Source organism: Aspergillus stella-maris, assembly GCF_047715825.1.
Source record: "Aspergillus stella-maris strain CBS 113639 unplaced genomic scaffold BDV14scaffold_28, whole genome shotgun sequence".
Lineage (NCBI taxonomy): Eukaryota > Fungi > Ascomycota > Eurotiomycetes > Eurotiales > Aspergillaceae > Aspergillus > Aspergillus stella-maris.
Window position 1 is genome coordinate 125,034 of NW_027396822.1, and position 10,586 is coordinate 135,619.

The 10,586-nt window shown below is 51.1% G+C and overlaps 4 protein-coding genes across 4 annotated transcripts; 2 read left to right on the forward strand and 2 right to left on the reverse strand.

Annotated features, from left to right (window-relative positions):
* Positions 1 to 258: 258 nt before the first annotated feature.
* On the forward strand, positions 259 to 2,496 carry BDV14DRAFT_189834 (60S ribosomal protein eL8; the record flags this gene model as incomplete). The annotated part of the gene is made up of 5 exons (XM_073771254.1): positions 259 to 327; positions 380 to 823; positions 1,602 to 1,679; positions 1,733 to 2,242; positions 2,296 to 2,496. The coding sequence occupies 5 exons, from the start codon at positions 259 to 261 to the stop codon at positions 2,494 to 2,496; spliced, it is 1,302 nt and encodes a 433-aa protein (XP_073627990.1).
* Positions 2,497 to 4,046: 1,550 nt separating this feature from the next.
* On the reverse strand, positions 4,047 to 7,809 carry BDV14DRAFT_173591 (putative spindle pole body component). Its single transcript, XM_073768758.1, has 5 exons — positions 7,591 to 7,809; positions 7,332 to 7,410; positions 7,049 to 7,254; positions 4,598 to 6,983; positions 4,047 to 4,534 (listed from the first exon to the last, which is right to left on the reverse strand). The coding sequence occupies exons 2-5, from the start codon at positions 7,389 to 7,391 to the stop codon at positions 4,496 to 4,498; spliced, it is 2,691 nt and encodes an 896-aa protein (XP_073627991.1). The 5' UTR covers positions 7,392 to 7,410; positions 7,591 to 7,809; the 3' UTR covers positions 4,047 to 4,495.
* A 240-nt stretch (positions 7,810 to 8,049) lies between these two features.
* On the reverse strand, positions 8,050 to 9,174 carry BDV14DRAFT_173592 (uncharacterized protein). Its single transcript, XM_073768759.1, has one exon. The coding sequence runs from the start codon at positions 8,940 to 8,942 to the stop codon at positions 8,259 to 8,261; it is 684 nt and encodes a 227-aa protein (XP_073627992.1). The 5' UTR covers positions 8,943 to 9,174; the 3' UTR covers positions 8,050 to 8,258.
* A 422-nt stretch (positions 9,175 to 9,596) lies between these two features.
* On the forward strand, positions 9,597 to 10,574 carry BDV14DRAFT_200294 (uncharacterized protein; the record flags this gene model as incomplete). The annotated part of the gene is made up of 2 exons (XM_073773478.1): positions 9,597 to 9,803; positions 9,861 to 10,574. The coding sequence occupies 2 exons, from the start codon at positions 9,597 to 9,599 to the stop codon at positions 10,572 to 10,574; spliced, it is 921 nt and encodes a 306-aa protein (XP_073627993.1).
* Positions 10,575 to 10,586: the final 12 nt, after the last annotated feature.

Sequence of the window (10,586 nt, forward strand, 5' to 3'; positions counted from 1 at the left end):
GAAATGTTGGTCTGGATGCGCCGAAGAGCTACTTTTTGCGGAGCTGCGATAAGAAGGTCTGCCGAGATAACAAGGTACGGAAGGAATGCCGAAATCTCCGCGATAAGCTCCGGCGATGATGCAGTTGGGTCTTCGATCTTTACGAGCTGCGCGCTGCTTTTCTCCGACACTTTCACCGAACCTACTAATCTTCAATCTACACTACGTATTGTCCATCTTTTGTACAGGACATACATGCTATACAGCCTATCCTCCAAGATGATCAACGCCGTCCTCGTCTTCAACAATAACGGCCAGCCCCGCCTGACCAAGTTCTACACTCAGATCGTGAGCAATCCCCAACGACCTGCGCATGAAGCAAATCTAACAAGATATCCAGGACACCCTAGCAAAACAATCCCTCATCTCCCAAATCTATGACCTTGTCGCCCAACGCCCCGCAAGCGCCTGCAACTTCCTCCCCCTCCCCCCCATTCTCGCGCGCGGCGCCGCCTCAAACGCAAACGGTCCCTCGGACGCCCCAGCGCAAATAACCTACCGCACATACGCAACACTCTCATTCATAATGATCTCCACGTCAACAGAGTCTCCCCTAGCCCTAATCGACCTAATCCAGGTCTTCGTCGAAGCGCTGGACCGCATCTTCGAGAATGTATGCGAGTTGGACCTCATCTTTGGATTTGAGACTATGCATGCGGTGCTGAGTGAGATGATTGTGGGTGGCGTTGTTATTGAAACGAATATCGACAAGATCGTGAAGGGCGTGCAGACGCAGGAGGGGGATTTGGGGAAGAGGAGGGCTGTTCAGGCGGGGAGTTCGGGGGTTGGAAGGGGTGGGTTGGCTGGGCTTGCTGCTTGGCGATGAGGTGGTCTTTACAAAAGCATTCTACTTTTGCTGGGTTGCTATGATGTGAAGTGGGAATCAATATTGGTCGTCGCATTTTAAGGCGTTTTGCGATTTGATGTATCATGTGTTTCATGACTGGTTATTTTTGTGCTGGAATTCTCCTTTAGAGTATTTGAATAGATAGCCTTGTGTAGACCTGCAAGCTATAGTAGTATCACTGAGACCCCAGCGTACATCTGAACCTGAGAGCATTGCTGCCATATGCTCCAGCTCTATGACATCCGGATCGGGAAGGTGCGGGCTAGCCCTAGCGCACGTGATTTCGGGTCCCGGCTCGCTTGTTTATCCGCAGAAGCGCGGCCCACAAAGTCGTTAGCGCCTTTTTCTTATGAACTTCGAAATCGCCGACAATTTTTCTCTTCTTCTCTCCGTCAATCCCGTCAACCAGCACACCGGTGATCACAGTCGACAACAATGGTAAGCACATAGCAATTCAGTTTGTTATTACGAGCCTCGTCATTCGAATAGTGCTCTCGATCAACTTCGCGATAATGTCGTGAGAGACATTTTCCACTTCGTTTCGCAAGTTTCGAAGCAATTTCCATTGATCGCGCAAATCCTTCGGGATGCGGGCGTCAGTGATGATTTGGCTGGAGGCACAAGTCTAGCGTAACAGCGGGCTTGTGTTCTCTTTAGAGTTCAAAGAAGATGCAGCATTGGTGGATGTATGCTGATTTTCTTGTCTCAATGACAGCCTCCCAAGTCCGGAAAGAAGACCGCCCCCCTCCCTTACCCCCAGGGCAAGGCTGGTTCCAGCAAGAAGGGCCCCAAGGTATGCTTAACACCCAGCTATGCCATTGACAAGGCGAGTGCTAATGACCTTAGAACCCTCTCATTGAGCGCCGCCCTCGTAACTTCGGTATTGGCCAGGACATCCAGCCCAAGCGCAACCTCGGCCGTTTCGTCAAGTGGCCCGAGTACGTCCGTCTTCAGCGCCAGAAGAAGATCCTGAACCTCCGCCTCAAGGTTCCCCCCTCGATTGCTCAGTTCCAGAGCACCCTCGACCGCAACACTGCTGCCCAGACCTTCAAGTTCCTCAACAAGTACCGCCCCGAGACCAAGGTTGAGAAGAAGGAGCGTCTCCACGCTGAGGCCACCGCTGTTGCCGACGGCAAGAAGAAGGAGGATGTCTCCAAGAAGCCCTACAACGTCAAGTACGGTCTCAACCACGTTGTTGGCCTCGTCGAGAACAAGAAGGCTTCCCTTGTCCTGATTGCTCACGACGTTGACCCCATTGAGCTGGTTGTCTTCCTTCCCGCTCTCTGCCGCAAGATGGGTGTCCCTTACGCCATTGTCAAGGGTAAGGCCCGTCTCGGTACCGTTGTCCACAAGAAGGTTAGTCTCGATCATATTAACCCTATCATACCTTCCCAAGCTAATTTAACTAGACCTCCGCTGTCCTCGCTCTCACCGAGGTCCGCTCTGAGGACAAGTCCGAGTTCACCAAGCTCCTCTCCGCCATCAAGGAGGGCTACACCGACAAGTACGAGGAGTCCCGCCGCCACTGGGGTGGTGGTATCATGGGCGCCAAGGCCGTCGCCCGCCAGGAGAAGAAGCGCAAGATCGCTGAGGCCGCCATCCGCGTCTAAGCATTTGGCTAACCCCTCTTTGATCTCTCTTCTACGACCATGGACGATATCCCCCCGGGCTTGGGCCCACCCAAAAGGCTTGTTCAAAAGTTCACTGAAAAATGTGACCGGCACGGAGAAAAGGTGTTTTAGGGCTTCCTTTAGCTTAACAAATTCTATCCATCCCGATCATGGTCTCGTCTCGCCTTGCCTCCTCGCTTGTTTTTGCTTTAGTTGCGTTGCAGATACCCACCATGAATGCATTTAAGACTCAACCTTTGGTTACCCTTGTAAATTCTCTTTAGCATTCATGTGTTTTCTGCTCGCTTTAGTTCTCCGTATCTTGTCTTCGTAGACCAGAGTCTCTCAGCGTAGGTTGTTCCGTGCCTTGTCCCGAGTCACCTTCCTTCAGGACCGGCCATATTGTGCCCAGACTCTGGAATTCAAAACCATAACTACAGTACAGCAAACATGCAAACCTAATTATAAACAAAACCATCAAATACATTCCATGTCCCCAGGTGCGAACGAAGCTGAAGCTAGTCTTCCTTCCCACTAAGGTACCTAACCTCCCTCAAGAAAGCCCCTTATTTTCTCAAAGATGCATACAAGTAAACGGCTCCGCAGTCACACACTGCCCAGCCTTGATATTATCGATCCGATCCCAACTCTGCCTATGAACCGCACAGTATTTCTTCGGGATATTCTGATCGTGCCCATCCTCCTCGATCCCAAGCGTACTCCACTCGTCGTCTCTGAGCGAAGCGATATCAAATTGCATTCTTCTCTTCAAGTCGCGCAAGAGGTCGAAGCTCCGCGATATCGAGGTGTGTATGGTTGAGGTGTCGTTGTAGATGAAGGTGCCGTTTTTGATTGGGAAGTAGGGCCATTTCCCGATCGGGGAGCTGTAGTTGTAGTCCCAGTAGAGGGTTATCCAGATTGCGTTTGGGTCGACGTCAGCCATGGGCTGTGTGCGGTTTCTGGATGTGTTAGTTTGTTCGTTTGCCAGTGGAGAAGTGGTAGATAGGTGGTTTGGTGATTTGGTGGTTTGAGTTGGTATAGTTTGAGTCGGCAGCTTAATGTCAGAGGATTGAGGACTTACAATAGGTTCTTTGGGTGCAGCCAGTACTCCTGCTCCCGATAGGAGGAGAGAAGAGAGGGTCAGAATCAGGACAATTGCGAGTTGCTTGAACATCATGGTTGCGGACTTGCAGGTACGAGTTGGTACAGTTTGGGGGGGGGGGCATCGGTCTCTACTTATAAGTACTGGGTCCACAAAGAAGAGCAGGGTTCGTGGGAAGAGTACCTCGCCAGCTGCATAGTGAATAAAGGATATTTATCAAAAGTGAAAGAGGAAGCACCAGAATCAGAAGGCTAGAATGGTCTATAAATTTAAAACTGTGATTAGGAGTCATGGTTTTGTCTCATGTCTCTGGATCACTTCATCTGAAACCTGGCGCTTCCATTCACAGTCCTGACATATGATTTCCATTTTCACCATTTACCAGACTGATGGGCACGCCATCTGGTGTTGTCGAAGCTTAGGCCCTTGGTGACAGGTAAGATTAAGTCTCTACTACTCCGAACAGCATCACAGCGCAAAAAGAACTGCATTCATTCGCAAATAAAAATCGGTATCCGCGCTAAGCTAATTCAATAGCTTTGTAAAGGAGGTCCAAAGCAGAACAAAAACAGTAATAACAACATGAAGAAACCCAACCATATGCAAACCAGATGATGATGTTGATGAATCAATCGCCCCGTATGAACCACCCAGTTTTGAAGCCAGAACGACAAAAGAATAGAGATTGAAAACAGCGCAACTTGCTTAGCCAAATGGTCTAAGCAAAGAGAAAACACGAGGATAGAAGTCAAGGGGAGAGAAGGACAAGCAAGGACAAGCAAGGACAAGCAGACGATCAATCTAAAAGTACACGGTCATTAGGCACATGAGCGCTAGGAAGTGAGAAGTAAAAAGTAACAAGAGGTGAAAAATCCAAGAACCAAGGTCATGCAGTCATTAGCGTTGAGCAGGTGGTCGTGAAATTCCTTGTCGGGCCTTTTTGATATTTAGTACTGACAGTCTCTCTCATGTATGATTCGGAGATTGGGTTATGCATACCTTCATCTGCTCAATTCGAGCCTTCAGCTGACTCGTGACTTCAGCAGCTCTCTTCCAATTTTCTGCTGGCTCCGTACTCCGCGTTTGCTGCTCTTCACCAGACGCACTACCAGACCCCAGCAGTGATGACCGGGTTGGGCTGGCGATACCCGAAAATGTGTTCCCAGGAGTCGGGCTAAACTTTCGTCGACCAAGGCCTGGTGAGTCCAGACCATTCTCCTTCTCTTCACTTGGACTAGCAGAAGCATAGCTTCGTGGCCGGGAGCTCTCGAAACGCGGACCCATGTGAAGGCCACTTCGTGCCATCGGTGAGTGGCTATTGCTTCCTGGGTCAGGGTAGATACCGCTAGGATCATGAAGAGCCATGCCGAATTGGTCAGGGATTGCCGTTGGTGAGCCCATATTGCTAGCGCGTAGGGCTCTCGCGAGCTCACGCTTGAGACGTTCCATCTCTCGTTTCTGTGTCTGCACTGTTTGTTCGGCTGCCTCCGCATCACTCCGAGCTCGGACAAGCTGAGTCTCCTTGGCCTTGATGCTCAGGACGTCTCTGGTGTGGTCTTCGATAAGTTGTGCGTTCTGGTTCTGAAGCTCGGTCACTTGAGAGTTGAGCTTCGTTCTCTCGTATTTCGAATCTTCTATCATGCGGACCCATCGTTCCTTTTCCATTCGTAGTTCCTCGAGTTCTGCTCGCTCGGCCGCGGTCAAGCCGCTCACAGCAGGAGCCGCTGGCACTGGCGCTGGCTCACTAGGGGGTGACGGCTTGGCGATCGGTCGGCCTGCGAGCCCTCTTCCAAGGCCAAACTTAGAAACAGGGGGTTGTGCCGGTTGCTCTTCGGTAGGAGGCGAGACAACTCGTCGCTGTGGCGAGGCAAGACCACCTGGCCCACCAAGCTTCTTTTTCAGGGCACCCCCTGGAGTCGGGAGACCACCGCCAGGTTTTGATAGCTTTGAGGCAATAGATTTCGTCGCCGGCTTCGACGGGGAAGGAGCTGGTGCAGGGTCGTCAGCTGGAGGTGCAGGGGCTGCGGCCGGCCTTTTCAGCCCCATGGGCTTTTTGGCGACGAGCTTCTTTGCTGAAGGGGGTGCTGCCTTGGGCGGTCCAACAATAGGCTTAGGCCTGTCCTTGGCCTTGACCTCGGCCGTCTCGAAGAATTCCTTAATTTTAGTCTTTCGAATATCGTCAAGGCCGTCAAGGAATGGTATCATTGCTCGTTCACCCATAATCTTCATCAAAGTACCAAGAATCTCTGCACCCCCTGCTCGGTTAACCTCGCTCGAATCAGTGAGAAGCTTGGTGGCCGCTTCAGCTATTGACTTAATTTCTGGTTTTGCGGGAACGGTTCGCGTGGTACGAAGACAACGGATCAGAAACTTGACAGTCTCCTGCTTCACCTGGGGGTTCTTGTGCTTGACAAACTCTAGGACTTCTTCGAGGCAGTCTTGTAGGCTTGTTGCAATGAAGACGGCATCAAGAGCTGCCCCCAGAGCATCGGAAACGGTCTGTTTCTTCTCCTTCAATCGTTCCATCATTGGTGCCATGACTGTAGGACGATACTTGACGAACGCGCTGCGAACGCCCTTGGCAAGAAGTTCGATACAGTTGGCTGCGACAGTCACAACTGCAACATTAGCATCCTTCATGCTCTTAGCCAAGCCTCGAGCAACCTCATCAAACGGCCCATCCCTGATCTTCGGAACATTCAACGCCGAATACAGAGCGTCCAAGGCCTCCTTTCTATCCTTCCATTTCGACGACCCTAATTGTTCACTGAAGTCTTTCGGGATTTTAGGGAAGACATCAACGGGCTCTGCGAGATCGAAGGCATCAACCTCGCCGCCATCGTCTTCACCCTCGTCTTCTTCACCTACACCAGCTTCGCCTGGTTCGCCGCCGCCGCCGCCGCCGCCAGCGTTGAGCTCATCTTCTTGAGCTCGCGTTAACCTCTCTTGCTTGGGAGACGGCTCTTGCTTGACTGCCTCGAACATTTTTTCCAGATCTTGTTGTTGAACAGGTTTGAGTTCGCCCCAGAAAACGGGCTTCATTGCCTCCTTGAGCCATCGGTACAGCTCTACTGTGAGATTCTGGGCTTCCGCACGGACGTTCTTATCGGCGTGACCAAAGACTTTTGGTAGGGCTTTCAGCACCGGCTTGGGATCGACAATTTTGCATCCATAGTTGTGGTAAATAGCGGTGAGGCCGGCCAGCCCAGCAGCGATGACTTTCGGCACTTTATGTGATAGAATAGGAATCATATCTTCGATGACCGCGTCGGGCTTGTCTAGTCCAACGAGCAGTAGTAACGCCTCGATCGCACTCGCCTTCGCCGCGGGTCTGGTTTGCGGTAAACCTTTCTCCGCGATGCCTGGGACTGTGGCTCCGCGCGTCCTGCGATCATGTCAGCCTAGGATTCTGCGAAGATGAATAATATAGACAAGAATTAGAGCGCGTACCTCGCGGCGCCAGCAGGACCACCTTGTTGTAGAAAAGCACAGTAGGCTGCTAAACCATCTTGTTGTGCGGCAACGTTCGAGTCCGTAACAGCGCCCTTCCATAAGCTGCCATCTTGAAACTGTGAGAATATGGGCTCGTCTTCGCTGGGTGCTTTGTCGAATTGTTGTTTGGCATCCTCGTATCCTCCTTTCCGGACTTTCCAGTTCTAAACATCGAACTTATTAGCATTCCGGCCCATCTGCATGATCTGGTGTAGAATAGGTAGGTAGGTAGCGAGCGCACCTTATGTGAAAAGCGGTCGGGAAACGGTAGAGAGGAGAAGTCGTCCCCTCCTTCGGCCATTGTGATGGATTCTGAATTACTGTATGACAAGAAGCACGATTAGCAAGCTTTGAAAGCGCCTCGAAGGTTGAGAGGCGAAGGGCGGGGAGGTAGTCGACGAGGGAATATATCAAGGGTAAACGCCAAAAAGAAGACCCTGGAGATGGAGAATCTTTCAAAGCGACAGAAGACAAGTGCTATTTTCGTGGAGGAAACATACCTTAGTTCTTGCAGACGATTACAGATCTGGTGCAAGCGGGCGGAGTGCGGACAAGGAGTTGCTTTGCCCACAAAACAGCGACCAACCGGAGGGGTAGACGGGTCGCTAAGAGTTGTGCTTTTGTTCGTGGAGCGTCAGTAGTGGGTATAGTCGATTGGTCGATGGATATACGGTGTATATCTTCGAGGAGTCGACGAGGGAATGGCGGGGGAGAAAGATGAAGATGGAGGAGAAATCCGAATGCGGTTCCTGAGTAAACAAATTGGCTGCTTGGGCGACCCAAAACTTGGGGCTTGGCACTTCTCTCACTCTGCAGCCCAACTTCGCCAGACTATGGGGTCTCTACGTAATACTGGAGATTTTGGGTATACCTCGAGGATTTTGGTACTGATGATTTAAGCCAGACAGACTTGAATGTGTCATTCGTTTCTCGTCTGCGTTTGTTTAGTGGAGTTTAAAGTCATTGTTGCCGGCTTTGCGCCTGGACTGTGAGATTATATATTTCTAGAGAAAATCCATTTCCGCTGCACCACCTCTAATGTATACTGCAAAATACCATACGTAGCAGGTTATGAAACTTAACCTAGAATTCCCATGAATGACACCATAATATATGTAAGTAGTAAGACAATATAATACATCCAGCTTCACCAGTATCGAAACATCACCTATTCCGATTCAGCAGCAACTGCATTTGCACCAGTAGTCCTCTCCAAAATCAACCGTTTGATCCGTCCAATGTGTTCCTTCTTCCCATGAGACGGCGAAATCCCACTCTCCACCTTTCTCTGCTCCCGGCGTGCCCATTTCGCCGCTCGCTTTTCCACGCGAATCGCATCCCTCTCCTCCCTTGACAGAACAGCAGGTCTATCTTCAATGGCCGTTCCAAAGGGGATAATAATGCGCTCAACAACATGGTGCACGCGACGACCCTTTGGGTACCCTGAGGAGAATTCAATCAGATCGCCGTCGCGCAGAGAGTTCTGTGGGTCTGAGACTAGATATGAGGTGGTCTTGGGGTAGGTCTTGCGTAGAAAGTTGTCCCAGACGGTGTGGTGGTGGTCAACACGGACACAGCGGTCCATGCGACCAACGGAGGCGACTACTCCCTTCTTCACGGATCGGGGGTATTCGCGGAGAGAGGGAGGTACGGCGGAGGGTATCGGGGTGAGCTCGTGCTCTTCTTGCTGCTCTGAGGATCGGATTGGAGTAGAAGCGATGAGACGGCGGGATGTGAGGGCCGGTTGGCTGAACTGGAGAGCGGTAGATGATTGTGTGGACAGGACGGATGATGGTCGGAGAATGGACGAGCGCAAGGGCTGAACTGCCCGCATGATGTGACTCGGCGACATATTGAAATTCGCACGGGTATGAAAGCTGATATCGAGACCTGGTGAGTTCTGCGTTCCCTGGTGGACAAGTTCTCCGAATACCTACTCGCTCGGGCAAGGGTGAGAGCCGAGGGGAGGTCTCGGGCCGGGGCAATACGGCCTTGCTTAAAGATCAATGACCTTGCGAAATTGAATCGGAGGGAGTGCGCCAAAGGATCTGAGATCAAAAGCCTGGAATCGCGAGTCGTAGTCGTTGGGACAGACAGTCGGAGAGCGTCCAGAAATTCCGCGTCGACGAGGTTTGCCAGTTTGCATTGTTTGCACCTTCCCGATTAGGATTGGACGATTGCACGCCCGGTAGTAAAGGGTCGGTCCAACCACAAACTCACCAACACTCTCCCTTTCACCTTCTTCATAGGATAGAAACTCAGGCGGCTACTGGCCGCCAACTCAACAATTACTCTATGGAATGGCGTCAAAGAGCGAGGTTGATTCATATGTATGCCATTATGATCGGTGGTGAGCTCTTTCTATGCCAGTACAATGCAAATAAGCAGTACAGAGTATAGCCGCCAGATAAAGGTGCAAGATTCTCTGTGCTCTCATTTAAATATATATCTCGAGATAGTCGAGCAATGTCTTGTATCGGCAGATTTCGCTCAACCAACTCTCGCCATGTTCAGAAACCCTAAGAAACCCCCCGTGTTCCTCCAACACCAGGTAAAGTCGACCAACAGTCTACAACAAGATGTGGCTCTGCTAAACAAATTCTCTTTACGCATAGCGGCCGATGCAGCTCGGGCTCTGGACTATGCAAAGATCCCTAACGTTCTCTGGGGCTGGCTTGCTGTCGGCCTCCTCGGCGAGGACTTCAGGTATCCAGTAAGCAAAAAGATCTCACTCAAAGCAATGTATTGAACTGACCCCTCCTTCTTTCAGGAAGTTGACTTTGTGGTCTCCGATGGAAAGCTTCAGTCGGCCATTGAGGCTCTGGTCGCTGCAGGATTCACTCTTTGTACGGACTCTGCATGCAGAGAGCGAAAAGAGGACCGGGTTGCCCAGGAGTCTTCAGACCGCCTAAGCAAGAATGAACTTAATGCTATCACGAGCCCCAGCCGGTATCACGCTGTCCCTGATGCTCATTTCCACCTTGATCCGTCGAGCTATGAGTACTATACTGTTCTATCACTCTTCACACAATCCCGATTTCTCTGGAAGGGATGGTGGCCCGAATTAACTCTTACAGCTGCTCGCACAGATACAGAGTGCCCCGTTGCAGACAGTTTCTCTCCTGACCATCCTCATCTTATGCTATCTAGTGATCTCGATTTCTTCGACAACAAGGACGGCTCTGGTCCCTGGATGGAGTCTCCCTATGCAGTCAAAGTCCTGAGGCCGAGCTTGTTCGCAGAAGCGCTAACATATCTGTGGCGCCGCAATTGGGGAGACACCAAAAACGTGTTTATGGGCTGGCGAGCAATGCTTGTCCTGGGACTTCTATATGCGAAGTGGGACAATGATCAAAGAGACAACATTAGGCGCGGTCTCAAGCCTGAGTTCATGCCGGTGTGGGACGGCCTCCTGGGTCTCACAATCAAAGAGGACAAGAACATTCATAAGCGGTTATTATTGTTTCGAAAAAAAGCTGCTTGAAGATGATCGAAT